The 14406-nt window shown below is 40.4% G+C and overlaps 1 protein-coding gene across 3 annotated transcripts in view; it reads left to right on the plus strand.

Annotated features, from left to right (window-relative positions):
* The window catches only part of LOC119478662 (CUB and sushi domain-containing protein 1-like), a 460060-nt gene that overhangs the window by 334058 nt on the left and 111596 nt on the right, over nt 1–14406 (plus strand). For all 3 annotated transcript variants that reach the window (XM_037753555.1, XM_037753563.1, XM_037753571.1), the window contains 5 exons: nt 9–224; nt 1013–1201; nt 2926–3095; nt 10466–10622; nt 13517–13708. In XM_037753555.1, the coding sequence (XP_037609483.1) occupies nt 9–224; nt 1013–1201; nt 2926–3095; nt 10466–10622; nt 13517–13708 (924 nt within the window). The remainder of the gene's footprint in view (nt 1–8; nt 225–1012; nt 1202–2925; nt 3096–10465; nt 10623–13516; nt 13709–14406) is intronic.

Consider the following 14406-nt stretch of genomic DNA (forward strand, 5'->3'; position numbering starts at 1 on the left):
ATTTCCAGGAGTCCATCTGGTTTTCCACACTTTCCATCTGGAGGAGAACCACGACTACCTTTCCATCACTGAGGACAGCAATTTCTTGGTTCCAGTAGCTCGACTCACTGGCTCAGTGCTGCCTCCTAGTGTCAAAGCAGGACTCTATGGGAACTTCAGCGCTCAGCTACGTTTCATATCGGATTTTTCCATGAGTTACGAAGGATTTAATATTACTTTCTCAGGTAAGAACATCAGAACAGAAACTGATTTTTGCTTTTTCAGACAGTAAATCAGCTCAAAAACTGTCTGTTCACAGACTACACTTAACCTGCTATTTTAGCCAGACATAGGCCTAACTCTTGCAGATGTAGACTGACAGACTGAACAGATATCAAATACAACAGGAACGGTATGTTGGTTGTATTCTGATGTGCTAAAATGGTACATTATTCTGCCGCTATCTGCTGCTCTTTAACATAAGTGGGGCAGAAAACCAGACATACATTTGCCAAACCAACCACATAGTCTTCCTCCTTTTCTCTTGTAAAACTGAAAAGTACTGTTTGAAAACACCTCCAATAAAGCGTAAATCTCACCTCTATGTTGTTTGTCCAGATAAGTTTTCTAGTGCCGAGTGTTCTTTGCCTCGTTGAGGTTGGCTAAGTAGTAATGGGTTTATTACTGCCCACTGAGGCCAGAAGGGCACAGAAAAAACACTGGTAATTTATGGTGAGAACTGCAGTTGTAGTGTTTTTCTTTTACCCCAACGACCACAAGGGGCAACAATGAGCCCATCAAAATATTAGCTACCACGCCATCAACTCAAATTGCAATCAATGGTACAGGTGAAATACATTATGGTCTCAGGTTTAAAGTTTTCCTAACCACAATTTTTAAACGTTTTTAATTTCTTTCTATTTACCTTATATTCCTTAGTCTTAGTCAACATTAACACAGTTCCTGTGCATTTCGCACCACTTTTGTCTAAATGACTCCTGAACTGTGTCGTATATGTCTCCTGGATGTGTAGAATACGACTTAGAGCCATGTGAGGACCCCGGCGTACCAGCGTACAGCAGGAGGACGGGATTCAGATTTCGAGTTGGCGACTCGCTGGCCTTCAGTTGCTTCAATGGCTACCGACTTGAGGGAGACAGCAAGATCACCTGTCTGGGAGGAGGCAGGCGAGTCTGGAGCAACTCACTACCTCGATGTATAGGTAAGACAGTCAAGTGGACCGACAAACTAAAATGTAATATGATGTGACTGACATTTCATACAAAATACATTTATTTTTGTTTGCATTGAGACTAGATAGCACCGTATGTATAGTTATCAACCTTTCCTTATACAACGTTGCTTTCTTCACACAGCGTTATATATACAGGTAGCGATGTTGTAACATGCCTTTCAGAAGTATTTCTGCCTTCAGTATTTATAGCTTTGGAGGGGTTTATCTTCTGTGCAAATAACCGTCTGCTTGTAAAACAGAACTTTCAAATGAACTCTTTCACCATATGAATAAGCCTAGAGTTAAAGTATCAGCATTTTTCTGGTTGTAATTCACCAGTATTTTATTGCTGACACAAAGGTAATTTACTATTATTTGACTGGTTGACAGTTGGCTTTATTTGCTGGGATTTGGCTGTTAGCAGGTTGTAATTTGCTGGTATTTGATGAGTATCAGTGTTTCCTTGGATGCTGCTGGTAATTTATGAGAGTCTGACTTGTGGCTGCCGGTAATCTTCAAGCCCAAAAAAGAGCAGACTGAAAATGCTATAATAGCAGCTGGCAACATTCACTTCATCCCTCTCCCTCTCTTTCTATCCAAATGTCCCTCTCTTTAGCTCGCTGTCTCTCTTTCTAACTGTTTCTCCGTGTCTCCCTCTGTATTTAGACAGTCTTTGGGTAGATAATTAGGGCATTAGCTGCTATATGAAGAGTGTCTTTTGTTACTCCCTTTTTCCCTTTTCTAATTTCTCTCTGCATATTTTCAAAAGGCCGATGTCTGCCTTGGTTCATCTGCTATCTTCTCTTCCTCTTCATCCCTTTCTTCTCCCCGTTCACTATCCTGTATTCTCTCACTCTCTCTCTATAGTGCTGTCCTCACTTTCAAAAGTGTTTTCTGAATAATTGCCGGTCGCATCGTTGAATAAATACTTCGTAGCTCCTAGTCTAATCTGCTTTAAAAACTACACATTTACAAAAATGTTGTTTTTTTGTTTTGATTTGACAAACACTGCATCTTTTTTTTTCCCTTTTGTTTTTCTCAGTGAGTTCCACGTTGTTCCACACCGGCTTCTCTCTTGTCTATCTCATTACTTCAATTTCTTCTTTCTCCCTTCCAAGTAATGGTGGTCCTCCTCAGTGGGAGTTAAAAGCCTGCTTTTTCTCCTCTCCTCATTTCCATATGACAAAACTCTATTTACACAAAGTACCACTTATTTGAATTCCTAAACTTTGATAGGCACTGCACCTGCTAGATAATGCTGTATAATTTCTATGAAACACTTTTTCTAACAAACTAATCCAGTCCTGCTTTTATGCGGTGATTTTCATCTTGCTCTCATTTTAATCTTTTTCAGTTTATGTTTAATTGCTTTCGTTTGAATGCGTTTTGCTGTTCTTCATCCTTGTTTTTATTGTCGTATTTGAAGCACATTTCAAACCAGTGCTTTTAAGTTATGTAATACTGTATGATCCACTGTTATTATCATCATTATTAGTATCTTGTCTGCTGAGATGAATAAGGTTTGTGGTTATACTGGATATGCACTTTTTTTCTATTCTCTCTCTTTCATGTAGAATCGTGAGTCGTCTCCTCTCCTCTCTTTTTCTACACAACAAGACAGCCCAGATATTCTGACTGCTCAAAGATAATTAGGTAGAAATGCTGTGATTTTGATCCTCACCGTCCCTGCCTCCTTTACTCTCTTGCTCTAGCGGAGTGTGGCGCCTCCTCACTAGGACCAGAAGGCATTCTGCTCTCTCCTAACTTCCCCTCCAACTACGATAACAACCACGAGTGCATCTACCGCATCACTACCGAAAAGGGCAAAGGAATCAGACTGAAAGCTGAGAGCTTCTCATTGCAAGATGGAGACTATCTCAAGGTATGCGTGCACACATACACACAATATGGCAAGCTTTTCCCAATCAGGAGGTACAAAATCCATAAATGCATAATTTATAAACAGTATTTACAGATTCAGAGACGCACACAACGCACATATAAGATTATAGTCCTAATCAAAAGCTGTCTATATGCAAAGATGTATATGCTTTGACACATATATGCTTGAACTGATTATTTCATGTTTGGTTTGTTTCCAGTTAAGCTTCAAAAGAAAACAATAATTGAATTGAGATGCTAGCTTAAACATGAACACATTGACATGATGTGCCAGGAAGAAAAATAAACCAGTGTTTGTTGTAGTGACCATGCACTAAGACCATATAGATACTGTATATGATCAAGGATCTATTATTAGAATTGGCTTGTACGACACGTTTCCATCCGTGCTTTATCTGGCACTGCATTACATGTGTACAAACCATCTTTCTGTTTTTAACTATAAAATAATTGTCCATCTTGGCCTTTAAATGATGATGTACTGAAGTATTTCAATCTTAATTATTAGGATTTAGGGGAAGAGCCAAGTGAAAACTCTGAAATGTGAGGATTACACCACGTAGCTAAACGCTATTTTCTATTTGCTCTTTTTGAAGCAGGTATAAATACTGTATGTCATTTGTTAGATTTTAGTGAAATATTTGGGATTTTATTTATTTAGAGATATAAAAGACATATCGAAGAGTACTGATAGTAGTATGGCCAGCCAGCAGCATGTTACTTTCATGTTCAAAGCCACATACCTTTCTGGTGAACGTGATTGCATATATCATTCAACAATATAACAAGAAATACCAGAATATTCAACCTCGACTTGACTTGTGTATTTAGTTTCAATTAACGTTAGCCATGAAGTGGCTTCCTTTGAGCTCAGTCATTGATCAAGAGGTACAGCGACCTCGCAGGGAGGTTTCCATGCATGGATTGCTCCCTCTTCTGTGTTTGACACAAAAGCAAAGAACTGCCTGGAATGAACATTTCTCATCTATACATTTTATGTCTGTATGCTCAGTAGTCATTTTTCTGTTGCATTGCGGTGCCCAAACTTTCTCAATGCATTTCTCTCAGCCTATCCGTTGTGCAAGCTTTTGTTCCAGCCATGCACACCTGGTCCAATTAAGATGTCAGGGAATGTGGAGCCCTTAATTACGTATATGAGGTGTGCAGGAAAAAGACCTGAGCGACGGGAGGAGCTTTGAATGCTTGGTTTAGCCAGTATGTAGTTAAATTGTATTAGCAAGGTGAGCCCTAGCTGTTAGATGTGTTAAACATTGTTGTAAGAAGCAGTAACATCCCTGCAGGGGTTTATTACCCATGTTCTCTATTAGTGCTGATGGTGCTCCTGCTGCAGTGGCCATCCACGGCTGAATGAACGTTTGGGAAACAGGGGCACAAAGGGATCCATTCAGCCTCCCTTAAACCTCTAACAAACCCACTACAGTGTATTATTGTCAGATTTGAAGGTTAACTTTGGATTTTATACACTTTTATTGGTTGTAATATGTGGTAACACTAAGTAAAAAAAATTGCTATAGAATAGAACCGAAATGTTTTATTCACACAATGTATAAAACTGCCTGTATGCCAGCTAGTATCCCATGACTGCAGCAAAAATGATTTGTATTTAGACAAATGTCTCAACTATTAGCCTTTGTTTTGTTACGAAAAACACCATATTGATCATTTAATGTCAGCTGTAATTGGGCGAGATGTGTTGAAGACACTTTTGTAGACTTGATCTGCAATACGTTCTTGTGATTCTTCAGTCTGCCGGAGTTGTCATTGTCATTGGATGTGCTTACTTATGTACATCTTAAATATAAAGAGAATTACAGATGTTTCCAAGGCTCATAATTCCTCATAAATCCTCTCACGGGCACGATGTGCCCACTTCAGTGTCAGTCAGGAGCAGCTGTGTGAGCTGTTTTACAGTCTTGACGCTGTCCTACAGACATCGTCTGAAACTGTTTCTGTTCACAATGTCTCCTAGCGGTATTAGGCCTGGGGGCATGGTTAAGCCAGTATGTGGTTAGAGTGTATTATCAGTATTAGGCCTAGAGCATTGGCTGAGCCTGTCTGTGGTTAGATTGTATTAGCAGTGTTCTCCCTGACTTTCAGAGAGGCATAACAGCATTGTAAAGGGGGAAATGCTTCCAGTGGGATAGGTACAGTATCAAAGAAAAATCCACTGAAAGGAAAGGAAAGTGACATCAAGATGGTTAAAGGGACTGTTTGTAACTTTTTAAGTGTATAAATGTAGCGGGTCGCCGCACATCCGCTCTCGCATATGCGCGTTCGCGTGTGGGCGCTGCCTCTCCTCCTCTGCCTGCCTGCCTTCACTCAGACAGCGTGCGCGTTCCCGCTCTGCTCGCTCCACCTCTAGACGTGAACGCGCGCTCACTCCACACTGCAGACGAGTTAGTTTAGCTCTGAGAATATCTAGTGAATGTACAGTGGACGTTTGTGCAGAAATAAATGCTGCAGCTCCTCCAGACCAACAGAGGTTTCCCGTGTCTTATGAAGTGACGGAGCTCCTCAGCAAGTAACGTTATCGTCTCGTTACCGACCGGGTGCCGGTGTCTCCCTGCTCTCTCCGGCTGCGGGCGGAGAGAGCAGGGAGACACGCTGCAGAGCCCCGCTGCAGAGCCCTACTGTATCAGCCTGCGCTGAGGCAGGAAAAGCCAACACTAAGATCAGATCTAAATCATGTTCATGGAGAGACCTTCGTCTGGTCAGCTCACATTTCTGCCAAGCTGCTGAAATATAGAGTGATATTGTGGTTTTAGCTGATGTGTGTCGCCTCACTGTTTTGAGCGATGCTCGTTCAGGTATATTTAGAGCGAGCAAGCGCGAGCCCGACGCTGACTTTCGTTGATTTCACGGCCACAGGTGTCGCTGTTAAGAAGCATTTCTGAAAGTTACAAATAGTCCCTTTAACAGACATAAACACGCTTAAATACTGCTTATACAGTATCTTCCATCACATCCTGAATCCTGAAGAGAAGGCTCCTGAAGTTTTCTTTCCCTTACTTTCCAACATGCCTTGCTTTACACCACAGCCCCCCTCCCACTACAGTATGCCATTGTCTCTTTAATTCAACAAAGGGATGCAACCACCAAGACTGGAGAGCAGAGGAAGGCATTTGCTCTTTTGTCAAATTATGATTGTGTTCTTCACAAGGCTTTTGACATAGTATTTACTGTAATAAATTGATTCCTTATCAAAAAATAACAGAACAGAGGAACAGAATACAGAGAATGACTAGAGATCACAGAAGTTAATGAGGATGCACTGGATGCTAACACAGCAATCAAAAAGTAATGGGAGGCTCCAAGACTGATTGCAAGAATGACACATCACGTTCAACACAGGGCACACACAACAATATTAGATTTTTGGCTGCAGTTTGGCTTCAAATTACTGATATCAAATAACTTTTTAAATTACATGAAAAGCAAACAAACACTTGCCGTCATTTCTCCTCCGTGTACAAGCCAACTGTTGCAATACAGCGATGTATGTTGATGTACATACAGTACAATGCAAAATACTATTATTATATACAGTTAAGCATGATAATTAATACACATAGGGCTGCAACTAAAAATATTTTTCATTGGCGATTAATCTGGTAATTATTTTCTCGATTAATTGATTAGTTGTTTGGTCTTTAAAATGTCAGAAAATGGTGAAACATGTCGATTAGTGTTTCCCAAAGCTCAAGATGACGTCCTCAAATGTCTTGTTTTGTCCACAACTCAAATTCATTCAGTTTACAGTCATAGAGGAATAAAGAAAACCAGAAAATATTCACATTTAAGAAGCTGGAATCAGAATTTTTTTAACTTTTTTTTTCTTTTCTTAAAAAAATTACTCAAACCGATTAATTGGTTATCAAAATAGTTGATGATTAATTAAGTAATTGACAACTAATTGTTGCAGCTGTACATATATGTGCTATTGATAACATGCAGGTATTGGTTGGTAGTGAGAATAGCTAAATTGTCTCCACCATTTTTTCTTCCTTGCGTGTAATAGGCATAACAGCCGAAGGCGCTTACACATTTTCCACCTGAACATCTGTCATTTGATAAATATAGGGTACAAAATAGTAATTTAAAAAGTAATAATTATGCAAAATATAGCAGGTGCTTGATGTGATGAAATTATCTGTACTATAGTCATCTTGTGTGATGGTATAAAATTATTTATAAGGTCAGTGACATCATGTCTGTTGATTATAATTTTCCCAAAGAATTAGCAGAAAGCATCGTGCAAACTATAAAAAACTGGAAGGAAAAGCCCCAAAGTGCCACTTAGGCTAGCAATTAGCAAGCCACTCCCCAGGCCAATGGCATTGGAGCTAATGCCTGTTACTGCAGCTGAACACAAACCATTTATTTGACAGCTCCAGCAAGCTTTAGGCTAAAATCTCCTGTAACATATGAACCAGCTCATTACAATTCCTTTTGCTACTGGCTAAGTTTCTTGCCCTGGCACTTGTTAAAGAAAGGGCTAGCCAAGCTCAATAATACGCCTAAAAATGTCCTTTAATACAGTGCTTGACCAAATGTACTCAGATGTACTCCAGCCCTGAAGAAAAAAAGAGAGGATGAGAAGGAAACAAAGTAAGGGTGTGCAGGAATTGTTCTATGGAAATAGAGGTGGTAGGCGAGCAAGCGAGAAAAGGGAGAGAGTAAGACAGACAGAGAGAGGAGGGGTGGCAGATGGTGACATGTTGATTTATGAGCTGCAGGGCTTTTCATTAACCATGCTGAGTTTTACTGAAACAGAGAGAGGAGGAGAGAAAGAGAGAAACAGAAAGGAAAGTAGAGAGAAACAGAAAGCAATATAGAGAGAGACAGACAGACAGCGAAATGCAAAATTGGGGGTTACTGACAGACAGAACTGGAGGTGATGTAGGGAGCGAGGAACACGGAAGGAAAACTTAAGTTTAGGGGAGTAATGCTAGAGATTTTACTTTTAAACTCACAGTATCCTTTTCCCATGTCTCTCTATCTTCATCATATTCCTGAGCATACTGTAGCTCCTGCTTTGGCTTCATGTAGAGGTGTCTCCTCTGACTGGCAGTGCTTGTAGAGATAGAACAGTACATCGCTTTTAGACCCTTTTTTCTTTGGCATTCCTGCCACCTGCAGACCTGTCACCACCAATCTGTGGAAGTGTCCCAGACTGCCAAATATAAGCACGAGCAGTTCACATTTATATTCCAGCTGTGAGATAGTATTATGAGGTACTTCAGAGCCCTAATTCTCCCCCTTCAAACTGCAGTCAAAAATAGTCAGCGCTTCCTAAACTACTACTTCTCTACTGTCCACATTACAGCTGCTTTCAGAGATTTTTTGACCATTAGCAAACAAACGTGTCTCAATAACAAATACTGTAAACTTAAAAAGTGGCTTTTAAAAGTTTGAAAATCATCCACTATAAATTCACCTAACCTCTTGTGCTGTACAATCCACTTCTCCGCTCTCCATCTGTATGCTCAATATGTTGCAATCAAGACTTTCAATAAAATATGCCAAAGTACACAACTTCCATTTGTCGCTAGTACAAGTCCCTTTGTTGCTTCTATGTACTGTATGTTGGCTTACTTTGGTTCCAAACAACAAACTAAATCTGTTAACTGTGTATTGAGTCACGTTTTGGCGAAAACACAAGTACTTAAAATATAGTGAGCACATATTTGGTGAGTGAATGTGCTGCAGTATTGATTTGTGCACATCAACCCTTCAGTTGGACACTGTTACACTCTGCTCAACTCTCTTATGTTGCCAAGTTGCAAAGATCTTTCTGGCAGCCATTACTCCAGCCTCGGTGTCTACTTGTCTCACAGCGCTCATTTGAAATAAATGACTTCCAGCTGTTTTGTCTCTTGTTTGTGCTGCCACTGTGAACGTACAGTTACAGGTTGATGATCATAATGCAAATGATGAGAAGCAGAATTGTTAGGAGATTGAATCCAGCAAGAAGGATAAAATGTTAACATCTTCATCAATTTCATAATTTGTGCAAATGGGAAGAAGAAAAAGCTGATCAACAAAGGGAATACATGCAATACAAGCTAAATCTTGCATTATTAATACAGTCCAATGATGCTTTTATGTTGTTGGAAATCTAATCTATCTTGTTTTCACTTTCTTGCTATTTTCACCTCCTCTTATATGCATGACCGCATTTCAAACCAAGTCACATGGACACTGACTTGCTATTTTTAACTCAGTGCTTACTTACAGTGGAGAACATGCATACTGAGACTTCTAGCTTTTACTGGTGATTTTTAGGAAACACTGTATTACCCATTAATGGTTTTCTCTGTTAAAGGTTATATTGATAACAATTTTATGTAGACGAATCATTTCTAAAAAAAAAAAACGTTACATCCACAGAGCTTTTAGAAAGGTGCCAAATAAAAGTATGGCTTTTCCTCAGTGATACAGATGCTAGTTAGCGTGGACAAAAATAGCTGAGTTTGACACTGGTGTCTTCATCAGGCTGCAGGATAAGTGAATATTTACCGTGGCAACAATGTCGGCCTATAGCTATATGTTGCAAAATGAGTTTTCTCTACCATGAAAGATTCATCACTTGGCATGATCTGTCTGTCTGACACTCCACTCGACCATAAAATATGCAGGTTGTGCAACGGACTAGCAACCGCTTGTTGTGAAGTAAAAGCAATGGAATGAGGAGGGAGAATGCAACATCTAGTGGCTGAATGGTATCAATTGTACCTTTAAATTTAATCCACTTTAGCAGCAAACAACATTTAAAGTAAGGTAACCAATTTATTTACCCAGCATGAAACCCCCCCCACATTTTGTTGATTTTTTCTCTGGAATTGTTGCTTAATAATCTTGATGGTTTAGCATAAGAAATGGAGGCTTCATCAGTTCTTCAGACTGTAATAGAGCCCCTTAACAACTCACTTGTGACCTCAGCATCTTTCATGTGATATTTTAGGCTCTATCTCTGTGGTGCTTCACAAGGTCCACGCTGATGCAAAGCTAAGCAAAGTGGCTATTTCCTGAGGCACAGTGAGTTTTTTTTTTGCCTCGCTTGTGTTCTTTGGTCTTTGGATGACTCACTGTGTGTTGCAGAGGAGAGGCACAGGCAATACAGCTGTGCCCTGCAATTTTGGTTTCAGGACTGACCACATCTTGTGGTGTCCTTTTTTTTCCCAGACCAGGTCAGCGATGCCCTGTTCACCTCAGATTCTCATTACTTAAATTGGATGACCTGCACCCACATAAACATCCTCTACAAACACTGTTAACTTGTGTTTTCATTCATGCTCTGCGGTCCTGTTCCTGTGCTTTGATTGACAGGTGTATGATGGAGAGAACACTTCATCCCGTTTCCTTGGCAACTTCACACACGATGGCATGATGGGTCCTGTCATCAATAGTACGTCCAATCGCTTGTGGCTGGAGTTCAACAGCAACGCCTCTGGAACCAATCAGGGCTTCCGCCTCACATACACAAGTGAGTTGTTTGTGAAAGTTAATTAGAAACTGGACGGCAATACAGATTGTTTTTGTACTGTTAGAGCCATGGTTTGTTCGAGTATGGCAAAACATAGAAAGCAACCCTCTCATTCACTCTCGCACACACACACACACACACACACACACACAGTCCTTCACATGCACACGAACGCACACAAACAGTAATTTCCTAAATTTTGAGTAGCTCATCATGAAGGTCCTTGTAAGGAGATGTTTTTAATTGAAAACCAGAGTGGTAGTGATTGTGTTAGATTGCACTCATGAATATATCCTGCATCTGTCCTGCGCCTCAGTCAAGTGATTTTTGAGTGCTACATACCAGAACAAAATAGGAGTCATGTACTACAAAACTCTAGAGACTTGTCTTTCTCAGTCAGCAAATTACCAAGCTATTACTTTCCCTTCTGACAGCTGACAAGAGATCAACAATCAGTTTCCCAAGCAATTTCTGTTGAAGGTGGAGTCCAAAGTGCAACAGTAGTTTACCAAGCATACAGAAAAAAGAAATGAGCATATGCACGCTTGAAACACACATACACACACCCTCTTTCTCAGTCTCTCTGTCTCTCTCTCACACACACACAATGCATCTTAATGGCTTTAAAGAGAGTCTGTTAAGAAGGCAGGACCAGCTGCTGTGTAAGTCAAAGAGGCTATTAGAGGAGCATTTATCTGCAAGTCATTAAAAGAAGGTGAGAAAGTGACACATCTGGAGTGGAAGAGTGACTGGACGGAGGGACAAGCGGATGAAGGTAGATGGTATATGGATGGTAGATGGATGCTCTGTATGTCAGTTAAACCATTAGACAGCCGGTAGTCTGCAGGTCGTTTAACTGGAGAACGTGACACCTTCTGCAAAGTTCTGCTACAATGGATGAGTCGATGGATAGATAAGAGAGATTGATGGCAGGTTTATGCAGGAGAAGGGAGAGAGAAGCATCTGACCAAGAGAAGCAGCGATGGTTTCTTAAATAGGGTCAGGGACTTGAGTAAACCCACTTCAATACTACACAGTGTTAGAGGCTGTTTTAATAGAGTAAAATACGAGTTCAAACATCTGTTCAAGACATTAACAAGAAAGGTTGACGGTGATGTGCATCTGTTTTACTGAAATGGATGCAGGATGGGCTTGACAGTTGTAGGCACACCTCACAAAACTGTGGAGACAGCTCACTTAAAAAGTTGCTGGCTGTGTAAAAGCTGTTATGACAAGGCTGTTATGAGGCGTTCTGATATTTTGTCCTGATTCTGTCCATATATAAAAGATATTGTTTTTTTTTACAAAATGACATCATTCAACTACAGGCAACAGGATTGGTGGAGATTAATGTTGTCTAATCTGCCAAGAAGACATTTTAGTCTTTACTAACAAAAGATTGATTTATGGTGAAATAATTAAATATATAATTTAGATATCATAAAACTTTTCAGTGAAGAGCCTGAATGGCAATCTTACTTACTTTCTTAAGTTACTGAGGTTATAGTCCATGGATGTTACTGTACATTTAGTCTATAGAGAGGCGAAGTCCCTCCCCTTCAAGTGGACCACCATGGGACCTTATGTTGGAAAAAATATGAATGGTAGTCAACGGTGAGAGACAAATATTTTTTGATCCCGTTTGAATTGCACCATGAATCACGCAAATGATGTTTGTCAATTTAAAAGATGCTTTTGCAAGTCAAGAAAGTTGCAGTTTGTTGTAAAACTGTTCAAGTATCAGACTGTGAAAAGAAGGACTACACACGCAAAAGTCGCGTAAGTGACGTCTCTCTCGCTGAAGCTACGATGCCTATGTGTTTCCTACTGGGATGTCCTCACACGAGTAACGGGTCTGCTTGTTCTTTCTCTTCCCAGGTGATAAAAAGACCAAGAGTTGCTGCGTGCTCCATGTGCGTGGAACATAGCTAGCTAGCTGGTGTTGGTATACTACGACTGCGACTTTCTTGACTTGCAAAATTGTGTTTTAAATTAGCAAACGTCATATGTGTTGATTCATGGCGCAATTAAAAAAAACATTTGTCTCTCGCTGTTGACTACCGTACAATTTTTTTCCAAAATAAGGTCCCATGGGGTCGATTGGAAAGGGGAGGAACTTCACCTCTCTATGTGGTTACAGTGTGGTTTGTAAATGCCATAATTTTGATCAGATTATGTTTTCAGTAAATTGTCATGTCATAAGTGGGCTTCTATACTATAAACAGCCGAACATGTTGAAAAAACTGTTTATGATAGTGACCAATTCACTGTTCATTGTCCATTACACAGCAACTTAGACGCTTCTGGTCTGAGGGGTTCATAAGAGGCTGACCTGAGGGAAAGAAAATAGGTTGTGTCTTTATTTATCCATCTGTTTTAGAGGCGGGAAACTTTCCTGTTCTTTGTTATCTTCAAAACACAGAGACGTCCCTTGCAGTGTGCTCGTTCAAGTGTACAGTATATTTGTGGGATGTGAAATTATCATTTGATGTTTTTCCACAGTTTCATATAGAAACCACATTTTCAATCCAGAGATATAATAGCTGTTGCCGCTCACTACACATCATTATATCTAAGCCCATACATTTTTGAAATGTCGTATAGAAACGAGCATATGAGTAGACTCTGTTGAAATGTCTAGCAGCTCTCACTGCAGCTGTCACGTCAGATTTTCAGCATTAACAGTGAGTGTCCAAACTTTATATTTCTGCAGGAGGCAGTGGGATTCAGGAGAAGAGTAGTATAACCTTATGTCCTCTTGTCAAAAACTGCTCTGAATCACCCTGTTCATTTATGCAATGTTGCCTCACTGCATGGACAGGAAGACCTAATCTGTATGCGTGCGTGTACCTGTGTGTGTTTCTCTCTGTGTGTCTATGTGTGTCTCTTTCTAGGTTTTGACCTAGTACGCTGCGAGGAACCAGGTGTCCCTAGTTACGGCTATAAGATCCAAGACGACGGCCATTATGCCAACACTTTTGTCCTGTACTCCTGCAACCCTGGATACAGTCTCCATGGCACCAGCACACTAACCTGCCTTAGCGGGGACAGACGCGTCTGGGACAAACCACTTCCTTCCTGTATCGGTTAGTATGCACATGTGTAGGATCTACGTCCATCAATAATTCAGGACTACAAGATCTGCATTATTAACAATGAGAAATATAGCACGGGGTAAAGCCGCAGTCGAAGCTACTCGTCTGTTTCTAAGCTCGAGCAAGAGTACGGTGATTCAAAAGAGAGAGTGAATGAACAAGTGACAGGTGAATACTTTGAAAGGAGGGCATGGGGACTGATTCAACCCTCTGTGGGAAATATTCATAGCGGCGCTGATACACCTCTATGAGTAAAAAAAGCCCTTGCTGATCCATCAACGCGTGCACGCAAAAACTATTTGAGCGTGGACAGCAGGATGTCACCGGGCATGAGATTTTAGTGCACCAGGCTTCTGTGTATTTTAAGGATGGCATGCTTAAGGTGCAAAAATAGGGGATGACTGTCTGAATTGAACTGTGATAAATTTATAATGTAAGCCAGACTACTTTCTTGTACCCTGAAGGTGCGCACAGTATTTTATGCCAAGGACTTTGACAGAAGCTTGAGCTTTCTGTTCTATTCTGAGTCTGCACAATAAATAGAATATTTTATCAGGAGGGACTTTTTTTCAGACGGCACAAAAAATGATGTAATGTAAAAACTATATTTATTCATCTGAAATTGTTGAGTGTATCTTCTCAGGTACTGGACAACACCGACTGGAGTGAAAGTGCACCCATATGCACTT

Source organism: Sebastes umbrosus, chromosome 2, assembly GCF_015220745.1.
Source record: "Sebastes umbrosus isolate fSebUmb1 chromosome 2, fSebUmb1.pri, whole genome shotgun sequence".
Taxonomy (NCBI): Eukaryota; Metazoa; Chordata; class Actinopteri; order Perciformes; family Sebastidae; genus Sebastes; species Sebastes umbrosus.